Source organism: Populus euphratica, unplaced genomic scaffold, assembly GCF_000495115.2.
Source record: "Populus euphratica unplaced genomic scaffold, PopEup_1.0 scaffold2688.1, whole genome shotgun sequence".
Lineage (NCBI taxonomy): Eukaryota > Viridiplantae > Streptophyta > Magnoliopsida > Malpighiales > Salicaceae > Populus > Populus euphratica.
The window spans coordinates 1-12,803 of record NW_011502529.1 but is presented as its reverse complement, the minus strand read 5'-3'; the positions used below and the strand labels follow the sequence as shown (position 1 = coordinate 12,803).

Below are 12,803 nucleotides of genomic sequence, written 5' to 3'. Positions count from 1 at the left end.
TAGTCATTAGCATCGGTTACATACAACACAGAAGGCATGAACATCTTTAAACATGGTGGGCCAATAAAAACCACACTGCAAGATCTTGGCAATGGTTTTCTTGGAAGAGAAATGCACACCATAGGCTAATGCATGACAAAAATTAATGACACTTAGAATTTCATGATTAGGGATGCACCGCCTAACAATTTGATCAGGACAGTATTTAAATAGGTAGGGATCATCCCAAAAAAAGATACGCACATTGCGTAAGAATTTTTGTTTATCAAGTTTAGACCAATGAGAAGGAATCTGATTTTTGGCTAGGTAATTTGCTATGTTGGCATACCATGGAGAACCAATGTAAGAGACAATACCTGCACAAAATAAATTTTCATCAGCAAAGAGTTCTTTTATTGGAGATTCATCAATTATGGTCTTATCACTTGAAAGACGGGACAAATGATCACCACTATATTCTCTACTCCCTTTTTATCTTGAATTTCAAGGTTAAACTCTTGGAGTAGGAGGATCCATCGAATCAAACATGGTTTGACATCTTGTTTTGTGAATAGGTATTTCAATCCTTCATAATCAGTGAAAATAATAATAAGAGATCCAACCAAATAGGGCCTAAACTTGTCTAATGCAAATACCACAGCTAAGAGTTCTTTTTCAGTTGTAGTGTAATTCAATTAAGCATCATTTAAAGTCTTGCTAGCATAATAAATGACATGAGGCTTTTTATCTTTTTTTTTTGCCCTAAAATAGCCCCTACCGTAAAATCACTAGCATCACATATCAGTTCAAATGGTAAAGACCAATCAGGAGCTTGCATGATTGGTGTAGTGGTCAACAACCCTTTAAGCTTTTCAAAAGCTTCTTAACATTTTGATGTCCAATCAAATTAGACATCTTGTGACAACAAGTTACATAATGGTTTGGCAATGGTACTAAAAAAATGAATGAATCTTTGGTAAAAACTAGCATGTCCTAAAAAATATCTCACATCTTTCACAGTACAGTCCTAGGGTTAGGTAATTTTTGAATGATTTTAACTTTTGACTTATCTACCTCATCCCTTTTAAAGAGACATTGTGACCGAAGACAATGTCATGTGTCACCATAAAATGACACTTCTCCCAATTAAGTACAAGATTGCTTTCTTTACGTCTTTCAATAACTTTTTCTAAATGTATTAGACACAACTCATAGAATCCCCACAAACTGAAAAATCATCCATGAAAACTTCTAAAAATTTTTCCATCATGTCACTAAAGATACTCATCATACATCTTTAAAAAGTGGTTGGTGCATTATATAAGCCAAAAGGCATTATTCTATAAGCATAAGTATCAAAAGAAAAAATGAAAGTGGTTTTTTTCTTGGTCTTCTAAGGAAATCTCAATTTGGTTGTAACCCAAGTATCCATCAAGAAAACAATAGAAAGCTCTTCCAGCTACTCTTTTTAAGCACTTGGTCTAAAAATGGAAGTGGAAAATGATCCTTCCTAGTCACCATGTTCAACTTACGATAATCAATGCATATACGCCATTCAATTTGGATTTTTGTTGGCACTAACTTATTATTTTCATTCTTCACTACCGTGACTCCAAATTTTTTAGGGACAACTTGGGTTGGACTAACCCATTTTGAGTTTACAATGGGGTAAATAATACCTGCATCAAGTAGCTTAAACACTTCACCTCTCACTACTTCTTTCATGTTTGGGTTCAATCATCTTTGCATTTGCCTAACAGATATAGTCTCTTCTTCAAGATAGATTCCATGTGTACATAAAATAAGGCTAATTCCTTTCAAGTTAGTAACTGTCCACCCAATTGCTTTCTTGTTTTTTCTCACCACTCTTAAAAGTTTTTGTTCTCCTCTATGCTAAGTTTTGATGAGATCATAATAAGATATAATTCATCTTTCCTTAGAAATGTATACTTAAAATCACTCGGTAAAGGCTTCCTTTCTGGTTTATAAGGTTGGACAAGAGATGCCTCAACTTTCACTTGGGCTGAAATCAAAGGCTCAAACGATGGGGTCCATTGACCTATTGACATAATAGGTATTAGATCTAGATCTTGAGCTCTCTTACTTCCTTATCATCACATTCTAAAGTATAAAATCTTTCATCATGAATTAAAGTTCTCTCCAATGGATCCTTTATCCACTCTTTCTTAAAGTGTTCTTGACAAACTACTTAGATCAAATCTACCTCTCTAATGTCCTCATGTTCACCAATTTGTTTGGAAACATTGAATATGTTCATCTCTATAGTTATATTCCCAAAAGACAATTTCATCACCCATTCCTACAGTTAATTAAAGCAATGGATGTAGCTAGGAAAGGTCTCCCTAAAATGACTAGGATGGGAGCATTAGATCCTTGAATAGGTGTGGTATCTAATACTACAAAATCAACAGGAAAGTAGAATTTATCTACTTGGACCAACACATCCTCAACAATACCCATGGGAATCTTGATTGACCTATCAACTAATTGAAGGGTGATTCGAGTAGGCTTAATTTCTCATAACCTAATTGTTCGTCAACAGTGTAGGGTATTATATTCACACTTGCTCCTAAATCCAACAAAGCTTGATCTATCTTATAACTTCCAATAATGCATGAAATGGTAGGACAACCAGGATCTTTGTATTTAGGAGGGGTCTTAAACTAAATGATGGCACTAGCATGTTCAGTTAGAAAGACTCTTTCTTTCACATTCAATCTTCTTCTGACTGTGCATAAATCCTTAAGAAATTTTGCATAAGACGAGACTTGTTTAATTGCATTAAAGAGTGGAATATTGACTTTCACTTGTTTGAACAATTCATAGATTTCTGAGTTCATAAGATCATGTTTAGGTTTCCCTAACCTTTGTGGAAATGGTGCTTTAGGAACAAATTCTAAATAACTCAGTTTGACTCTAATTTTTCTTTAATCATCTCCTTTCTCTCACCTTGCTTTTCATTCAAACTCTTATTTGTCATTTGTGTTTTAATTCCCTCTTCACTTTTCTAAGATTTCTCCTCCACAATACCTTTAGGAATCTTAAAACCTATTCCTTTATCAACAATCTTTCGACTTCTAAGGGTGGTGATGACTTGGACTTATTCATGGTTTGAAGGTTCACTAGGTAAGGATTCACTCATGTGTACTTGACCTCTAGGATTGGGCATTGGTTAAGCTGGGAATTTTCCCTCCTCTTGAATGCTTAGTGATTGAGTCAACTTAGTTAGTTGACTTCAAATGTCATCTAAGGTCCTATTGGTCTGGTCTTGAAATTTATAAGCTTGGTTATTGATTCCTTATTACATTTGCATAAATTGTTGAAGAGTATCTTCTAAGGATCTCTTATGAGGTGGTTGGTATGTGTTATATGTGGGAGCATGAAACGGTTGAGGTGGAGGTTGAAATGTTTAAAGTATTAAAAAGCCCTCATTTCTCCATCCAAAATTTGGGTGGTTCCTCCATCCAGGATTATAGGTATCAGAATAAGGATTGACTATTTAGTTTGAAAAAGGCTTTCTAACATTACTTGAATCAGAAGTTTGGCTATATAGTACTTCCTTAAAGGCTGGAATGGTAGGACACTCAGTTGTCATATGCCCTTTACTCTCACACACAATACAATTCTCCTTTTGTTGTTTACTTATGACATACACCTTTTTAAGCTCAAGAGACTCTACTTTCTTAGTCAATGGGGCTAATCTAGCACTGAGGTCATCAGTATCTTTCAATTGGAACTTACCACTTAAATGAGAAATGGTGTTTCTAGACTCAACATGAAGTGGGAGAGAGGTCTCCCATTACTTTGTGTTTTTAGCCAATTAATTAAAAAAATCAAAGGCTTCACTTGGTTGATTGTCATAAAACTCACTATTACACATGGTTGACATTAGCTTTTTAAAATCTGTAGTAAAAGAGTTGTAGAAGAAACTCAATAACCTCCACATCTCAAAATCATGGTGGGGGCATGCATTTAACAAGTCTTTGAACCTTTCCCAAGCTTGGTAAAATGACTCATTTGAACTACAAGAAAAATTCATTATTTAACGTTGTAAGGCTGTCGTCCTATGAGTGGGGAAGTATTTTTTCAAAACTTCAGCTTGCATTTCCCTTCATGCACCTATAGACCTAGGATGTGGGGAGTTTAGCCAAAGCTTGGCTTTATCCTTTAGAGAGAATGAGAATAATTTAAGCTGAATAGTTTTTTTGGTGCATGTTCTATCAATAAAAGTATTATATACCTCTTCAAAGTCCTTAATGTGTATACATGGATTTTCAGAATCCATACCATGATATGTGGGAAGAAGTTGGATCATGCTCAGTTTCAAATTAAAAGCTTGTTAGTTAAGATGTAAGATAATATACGAAGGTGTACTTTGTCTAGCTGGGTGAAGATACTCTCTAAGAGTTTGAAAATTAGGTTGATCATTGAAATATGGAGGTCCATTCCCTTGAACACTCCCTTCACCCTTTACATCTTCAACATTAGCTATGATAAAAAAAATAAAATAACAATTATATGAATATGAAAAGAAAGGAAAAAGAATACAAAGATTGCAAATAAAAGTAAATGAAACGTAAAAGATAAAGTAATAGCTCAAAAATAAAAATACAACAAATTAGAAAATTCACACTCCAACTAATAAGAAATATTAACAATAATAAACATTAAAAGATAATTACAACAAGCATGAATAAAGAGGCAATAATACCAACCAAGTACTTCATATAATAAATATAAGAAAAATAATCACAACAGAAGAACAAAAAATAAAATAAACAAAGGCGGTAATACCAGCCAAGTACTTCAAAAGAAAAATAATCACAACAATACAATAAGATAAAATAAAATAAACAAGAGGCGATAAAACCAGCTTTATAATATAAACAATAAATGTTATAAACTAATTAGAATAAACATCAAAAGAAAAATGGTTGAGTTGATAAAACCAGCTTTATAATATAAACAATAAATATTATAAACTAATTAGAATAAACATCAAAAGAAAAATGGTTGACCCAATCAAAATCCAACAATTAGTAGTCCATTCCACAGTTCAATATTTGAAAAGTTGAGGTTAATTTTTTTTAGGCAATAAAACCAACCAATTGATTTTTTTTATATGATTTTTTTTGTTTTCCAATAATCAAATCTAAATTTGTTACCTTTGTTTGCGAGCTCCCACTCATCAATTAGTCATTAAATTAATAGTTCCTAATTTTGGCCTGTAAAAGGAGGCATTTGCTATGCATTTAGGCATTTTGATTTTCAAATCAAGATCATGCTCTTACTTTCTCTCTTTGTATTTTGTAATGTTTAAGTTTTGCTTTCATTAATATCAAGTTTATACCTTTCATTTCTTTTCCTTTATTTAGTTAACTTTTATCTTATTTATGTTCTTATTTTGTTTATTTTTTTTTCTTTCATTCATTATGTTTAGCTAAGTTTATTATGTCAAGGTGAAAAGGTTACACTAATGGTATAAGAATTAGTGTAAACTTAACATGGACTTTAATGTTTGATACTAACATGTTTTGTATTTGTTATCTGATTTACTCTTTAATACTTTGCTTGTTAAATGACTAATCTAGATTTATGTTGTATAACACTTGGTAGAACAAATACTTAACACTTTCATAGCTCATATTGTATGGTATAACTAACACCTAAGCTATGAAAAGAACTTGATTTGTTGTTAACATAAGTTGTAATTATAAATGTCTAATAATATTTACAAGTATTAACATTATTCAAATAAGAAAACTAATGTAAATATGTTAACAATTTATAATTTTATTGGAACTTTCTTTATGTGTGATTTATAATTGAATAATAAGAGTTTATACTATACTTGTTTGACATGCCATTAATGGATCCTCTAACCTTGACATTGGTTGTTATCATTGTTTAATCATTACGTTAATCTTTCATCTCAAAGTTCTTATCAACTTCTTCTTCTTCTTCTTTGTTATTATTATTATTGTTACTATTGTTATTGTTGTTGTTGTTGTTGTTATTGTTGTTATATTATTGTTATCTATAATTTATATAATTAACCTCCGTGTGGTTCGACATCGGTCTTGTCAGGTTATTTATTACTTTGACACTCCTGCACTTGGAAGAAGATATCAATATTTTGGTCGTGTCAATAATCATTAATGATTTATTTATTAATATAGATAATTTTAATTTATTTAATTAAATATATATATATATATATACATATTTTATTTATATGTAAGATTTTTTTAATAAAAAAACATGCATATTCAATTTTCGTTTTAAAAAAACATGCCGCGGAGGGCAATTGAAATAATTAGTAATAAACTTAAAAAAGTTGAAACAAAAGAAGAAGAAAGATTTTAGATTATCAACAGGATAATGAGACAGGAGGAAGTCGAGCTGTAAATCTGCCACGTACTCAAATTCCATTCCAATTTCGAAGTCCTCAACAAGGGAGTGGTCTCTCCCTCTCCCTCGTCGTCAACGTCAACAACAAAAAGTCAATCAAAGATCAATTTCCTCACCCACACACAGAATGGATCGATCATAACCAAAATCTCCTCTATCAATAATCCTTAACGAAAAATAATAACAGTAATTAATCTCTTTCTCTCTTTGCAATTTAATCCAAACCCAAATCCAATCTTATGTCTAAATTATTCTATCATCCAACGATTAAATTGCTGAAATTTTTAATCCTATTATTATTATTTTTAGGAGGAGATTTTGGTTCGAACAATAATAATAATAATTATTATGTTGAGGCTTTCAAGGTACCTTTTAGGGTTAAGGATGTGCTTCCGGTGCTGCCTCACCAGATATCGTGGCCGGTTTTGAACAATCTCCACAGCGCCGTTGATTTATTGCCTTATTTTGTTGGATCTGTTTCTCCTGATAATGGAACTCTTCAGTGGAAAGGAGCTTGCTTTTACGACAACGAAGCTCGCCTCGACTTCTCCCTCGCTGATTCCGATCACGATCCTGCCTTGGGCGGCGGCCTTCTCCGTCTCAAGGTCTTTTTCTCGTTTGATTAATTGATTGATTTCGATGTTTGTTTGCTATAATTAATTAATTAATTCTAAGGCTTTTAATGGAATGAATTGAGGAAAATAAAAATAATAGGGCTTTGTGTTTGTTAAGTTTGTAGCATGTTTGTTTACTCTTGGAAATGAAGTCAGTAGCATGATCATATCTTAATGTAGCTTAACCTACCTGTATTCTCTTTACAGACATCTGCGGCGCATAGCTGGACATGTATGGATTTGTATGTTTTTGCAACGCCATACAGAGTTACTTGGGATTACTACTTTTCTGCACGGGAACACACATTGAAATTTGATTCGTGGGAAGAAGCTGCTGAGATGGAATATGTAATGTGATTTATTACTTGTTTCTATTTTGGAATTTTATTAGCTTTGGTAACTTCACTGCATAAGAGGTGAGTTAAAATGCAAATTTATGGTTGAGCAGGTGAAGCAGCACGGTGTCTCTGTATTTCTCATGCCGTCTGGAATGCTGGGGACCTTGCTTTCTTTAATTGATGTCTTGCCTCTGTTTTCTAATACAGTGTGGGGTCAGAATGCTAACTTAGCTTTCCTCACAAAGCACATGGGTGCTACATTTGAGAAACGACCTAAGCCTTGGCGCACAACCATTAATCCAGATGATGTTCATTCTGGTGACTTTTTGGCAGTCTCCAAGATTCGTGGTCGGTGGGGTGGATTTGAGACATTGGAGAAATGGGTGACTGGTGCATTTGCTGGTCACACGGCAGTTTGCTTGAAGGATGAACTGGGGAATCTTTGGGTTGGTGAATCAGGACATGAGAATGAAAAAGTATGTGCTAAATCAAATAGAATGCTGATTAGATGAAGAAAAAAGTATGAATAAGCTATCATAAGGTTGTTTGAAATGTCTGGTTTTTATCATGTTCACAAGTCAATGATATCTTCTTAAAAACTTGTGATTTTGCTTTTGCTTTTGTTTCTCTTGAACACTAGCCTTTTCATTTGTGTGGCTAGAAGGGGAATCATGGTTTTATATACGAGGAAAATATAACTGAATTTTTAGTTAGAAAAATGGAGAATGCTGTTTGGAAAATATGGTTGTACCTTCTTTATTTCTGTTGTTATTGTTGAACATGTTCTTAAATGTACCACTTTTAGGCACACAGAAGCACTATTCTGTAGATGCTTTGATACAATCTCAGATTTGCATAGTTGAATTAATGTTTCAGCCTGCCAGAAGCAAGTAAAATTTTTGAATGTTATCCTTCTGGAAGAAAAAGTTGAGTTTTCTTCTTGAGGTATGGGGTTGTCACTTGGAAACCATGTTGCATTTTTAGTTATGGAATTTGTACAAATATGGTAGGTCTGTGTGCTCAAAAGTAACAATGTTTAAATATAGAAGCATCGCATAGAAAACTGTCTAAGGTACCATACAAATATGGTATTGAATGGATTTTGGGTGTTCAGAAATATAATATTATACCAAACCATTTTCCTAGCTGTTTGAAAAATATTTTCTCCTTACAGCATGTTCTCATATGACTTGGCAGGGTGAAGAGATTATAGTGGTAATCCCATGGGAGGAGTGGTGGGAGTTGTCACTAAAGGATAGTTCTAATCCACAGATAGCTTTGCTTCCTTTACATCCAGATGTGCGTGCAAAGTTCAACTCGACTGCGGCTTGGGAATATGCTCGAAGCATGTCTGGCAAGCCATACGGTTATCACAATATGATATTTAGTTGGATTGACACAATAGCTGATAATTACCCACCCCCTCTTGATGCTCACTTGGTATAGATCTCTTATATACACATACACAAATATGTCTCCTGGAATTGCATTCTACATGAGATGCATGCTGCACAATAAGAGTGCTGGCTTACTGCCTGGGTTGGTCTTTTCTGTTGCCAGCAGTGGTATACTTCCTATGGCAGCACATTAATTTCATGACAGTCATATGGTTATTGTTTGTGCGCAGTCATGAATTCATGTTTACATGCTTATGGCTGTGTGTTGAGTGGTTGTATATACATATTTGCATACTTTGAAGTAGCATTTGAACTGAAGGCTGTGCTGATATATAAAATTTAAATTGGAGTAGTTGATATGTTGTTTGAAGCAAAAGTTTGCTAACATACTGAAATTCAAAGATGAATGTCATATGACCACTGATTTTCCTTCTGGAAGAGGGAGAATATTTTTGCAATGATTCATCTTTCTACAGGAATCAGATTTAGTACATGTGTCATTTAAGGAGTTGAACCTTATTTCAGGTCATTTCTGTCATGTCTATGTGGACTCGTGTGCAGCCAGCATATGCTGCAAATATGTGGAATGAAGCTCTAAATAAACGGCTTGGAACTGAGGTATTGCCCTTCGTTCCTGATCTGTAGTTGTCCTAGTTCTTCAGTTTGTGTGATTAATTCCAAATAAACCTATTATTCTTGTTTTACGATGGTTATGCTTTAAGCCAACAGCAAATATGGTGAAACGACTAATTTAATCAATTAATTTATGGGTGAGGAAAAAAAAAACTATTTGCTTGTGTTTATTTATCCGTATTAGACAGCTTCTACAATCTCATGAATGTTGCTTCATCTTGTTTGGGAGAATATTGTTTGATAAGGCAACCAAATATCCATATGGCACTCTTTAATTGTGATGATAACTAAAATGATAAGAACCAGAATAAATAAATCAATTCAACCAATCAAAGCATAGACTGAAGCTTTGTTTATGGTATTGTGTTAGCTTTCTTTCCAAATTTTACTGATCAAAGAAAAACTCATGGTGTTCCAACTCTTATTATCTTTCTTCTTTGTTGAACCAATTGCAAAAATGAATCTATATTTGTTGCATACTTGCATGTTTTCAATTTCTTATCATTTAGTTTTATAATCATATAGTGATACAGAAATCTTGAGGTCAGATGGAGGAAACTAATCGAAGTACATAGATTCCAATCCTTGTGCATGTTTGAACTGAGTCCACAGATTTTGAACCTTTTGGTTTATAATGAATGAGCACAGGCATACTTTGCGATAGAAATGCTGTGCACCTAAAGCATACTTGTTCGGTAATCAACTTTTGGCGTTCACCTGGTATTTCTTTCAGGATTTGGACCTGTATGGGATTTTAGGTGAGACAGAAAGGCGCGGCATAGCCTTTGATGAATTACTTACTGTTCCAGAACACGATGAATGGGTTTATAGTGATGGGCAATCAACAACTTGTGTTGCTTTTATTCTTGCAATGTATAAGGCTGCTGGAGTATTTGGTCCAGTTTCCAGCTCTGTTCAAGTAACTGAATTTACTGTAAGTTAGAAGTGCTTTTTTTATTCTACTTGATCTTCATCACATTTCTCTCTTTAACTTTCGACATGTTAAGTGATATGTCCCATTGCTGCTCACAGATTCGCGATGCATACATGCTTAAGATTTTCGAAAACAACCAAACACGTTTGCCAAGGTGGTGCAACAATGGGAATGTTCAGCTCCCGTTCTGCCAGATTCTTGGCGAGTATCAGATGGAGTTGCCGGAGTATAACAGCGTAGAGCCATATGCCAACATGAATGAGAACTGCCCATCTTTACCTCCTGTTTATGAGAGGCCCATTCAATGTTAGTTCCAGTCTAACTTATTTACTATTCGGAAGATTCTCTTAATGCTGTGCTTTAAACTTGTTGCCTGTAATCTTTGAAGCCACAAACTTGGCCTTCAAAAACAGTTATAGAATATGTAAGTGCCACGTGTTCTTTCCCATTTCTGACTAAAAATATTTCAGTTCATGTACATAAGACATTATTAGCATGCTCTGGATTGCTGTTTTTAATTTCTCCTGGGTATTAAAGGGATTCAGAACGTAGCTAGAAGCGAAGCTACTAATGGTTGATTTGGACGTATCTATACTTGCTTCTCCTTGTTTTGTAGAAATACTGGTTCTAGGGATGGAGATTTTTTCTTCTTTTCGTTTTTTAGTTTAAAATTGGATCCTTAAAAATTTTAAACGGGTTGAATTAATAAAATAAAATTTTATTTTACTTAATCAAACATTAACTTAATAACTTAATATCATCAAAACTCTATAACAAACTAAAGTAAAATATCAAACTCAAGTCAATTTAATATAACATTAATGTAAAAAGACATATTGGGAATACAAAAGTCAAGTGAAAGCATTTAAAGAAAAAGCAAATATTATGGGCTATTATTGCAACTCTTAATATATTGTATTTTTTTTCCTTCTATATTGTGCTTTTATTGTTTTTTAATGTTTTCTTCACATTGCATTGCCTAGTGTCTTTATCACAATGTCATGGTTTGCTAAGTGTTGATTTTGCGAAATTACATTATAATTGTTAAATGAAAAGTAAAAAGATGTAATAAAAAAAGGATGGGAGAGAATAAAAACGAGTTGAGATTTGTTAAATGAAAAGCAAAATGATTCAATAGAAAAAAAGAAAGATTTGAATGAAAAAAAGATTTAATAAAAAAAACAGAGAGAGAGAAAGGGCTTGAATGCCACACTACCATGATTATATAGGAAGCAAAAAGATCCCATAAAAATTGGACAATAGTCTTACTTATGTCATTAGCGATTCCCTCTTAATTGCATTTGAACATTCATTGTCTTATTGCAGCAAAGACTCTTCCCATGTTAATTTCATTGGTTGCGACCAGTTCTGTTAGTAGTATGATATCTAAAGCTGTGGGGAAATCATTGTTAATCAAGATATATTGTACTGTAAATTGTAATGGTGCTAAAAAAAGTATTGTTAGAATCATTGCATCATGGATTGCACAAGTTATAGGGGTATTGTGTGTTGTAGTCCTAGGCATAGACACTCGGTGCAAGGGTAATTTATTCTCAATCGTAAAAGTTTCTAGGCTGCAGCGAGAAGGGGTTATGCTCCAGGCTACAAACATCTGGTGTTTGAGTTGTCATGCCAAGCTAGCGGGGTTTGCTAGCAAGACCCCATTCTATTGGGTCAACTGTCAAAACCCAACTGTCTTGGGTCTAGACGTAAACTCCAAACCTAAAACAAACACTCCTGGGCCCAGCATCTGAAGGATCCAACCCCCAAGGTCCGACCATGAACCCATCCCCCGACCCTCTTGGCTTATAACAGCAAAGGACCCCCCCAAACCTAGCACTTGGGTGGCCCCAATGTGTGGGGGCAAACCTAAGCATTATCTGGTGCTTGGGTCATGGCAAAAGACTCAATTGACTATGCCCAAGTACTACTTGGCGCTTAGGCACACCCGAGCGCAACCTGACACTTGCAAGGCTCCAATGCGAAGGGCTAATTTTAGCGCCACCTAGTGCATGGGTCTTGATAAAAAGCCCGATTGGCTATGGCAACCCAACCATCACGTGGTGTAAAGGCATACAAGTGCCACGTGACGCTTCTCATTGTTATTATAATATTATTACTTATAATAAAAATAGTGTTATTTATACCACAACTGATAATATTTTTAATATTCATACTATTAATACTATTTTTATATGAATATTTTAAATTTTAATAACAATAATAGTATTTTTTAACACAAATAATATTCATTATACAAATAAAACTATTTTTCATATTAATTCTTTTAATTATAATAAAAATTAAAATATTTAAAATCTTTCATCAAAACCCAATAGAATTGGGTCATGCTAGACCTATTGAACTGCGTATATAACGCTGAACCTAAGACAATCAAGTCTTACCTCAAACCCAAGATAATAAGGTCTTTTGTCATGACCCATGCGCTCTGCAGCGCTTGGGCGCACCCAAGCAC

General features: G+C 33.9%; 1 protein-coding gene across 1 annotated transcript; it reads left to right on the top strand.

Moving 5' to 3' along the window:
• Positions 1-6,422: 6,422 nt before the first annotated feature.
• Positions 6,423-10,845, top strand: LOC105119255 (uncharacterized). The gene is made up of 7 exons (XM_011017380.1): positions 6,423-7,016; positions 7,233-7,373; positions 7,474-7,839; positions 8,561-8,803; positions 9,286-9,378; positions 10,127-10,327; positions 10,426-10,845. The coding sequence occupies exons 1-7, from the start codon at positions 6,651-6,653 to the stop codon at positions 10,636-10,638; spliced, it is 1,623 nt and encodes a 540-aa protein (XP_011015682.1). The 5' UTR covers positions 6,423-6,650; the 3' UTR covers positions 10,639-10,845.
• Positions 10,846-12,803: the final 1,958 nt, after the last annotated feature.

What these genes read in the sequence shown, in the direction of transcription:
- LOC105119255 (XM_011017380.1), top strand. Translation starts at nt 6,651, where the DNA reads ATGTCTAAATTATTCTATCATCCAACGATTAAATTGCTGAAATTTTTA. An exon ending in CAGGACATGAGAATGAAAAA is followed by an intron (nt 7,840 to 8,560) that starts GTATGTGCTAAA and finishes ATGACTTGGCAG; the next exon opens with GGTGAAGAGATTATAGTGGT. An exon ending in CCCCTCTTGATGCTCACTTG is followed by an intron (nt 8,804 to 9,285) that starts GTATAGATCTCT and finishes ACCTTATTTCAG; the next exon opens with GTCATTTCTGTCATGTCTAT.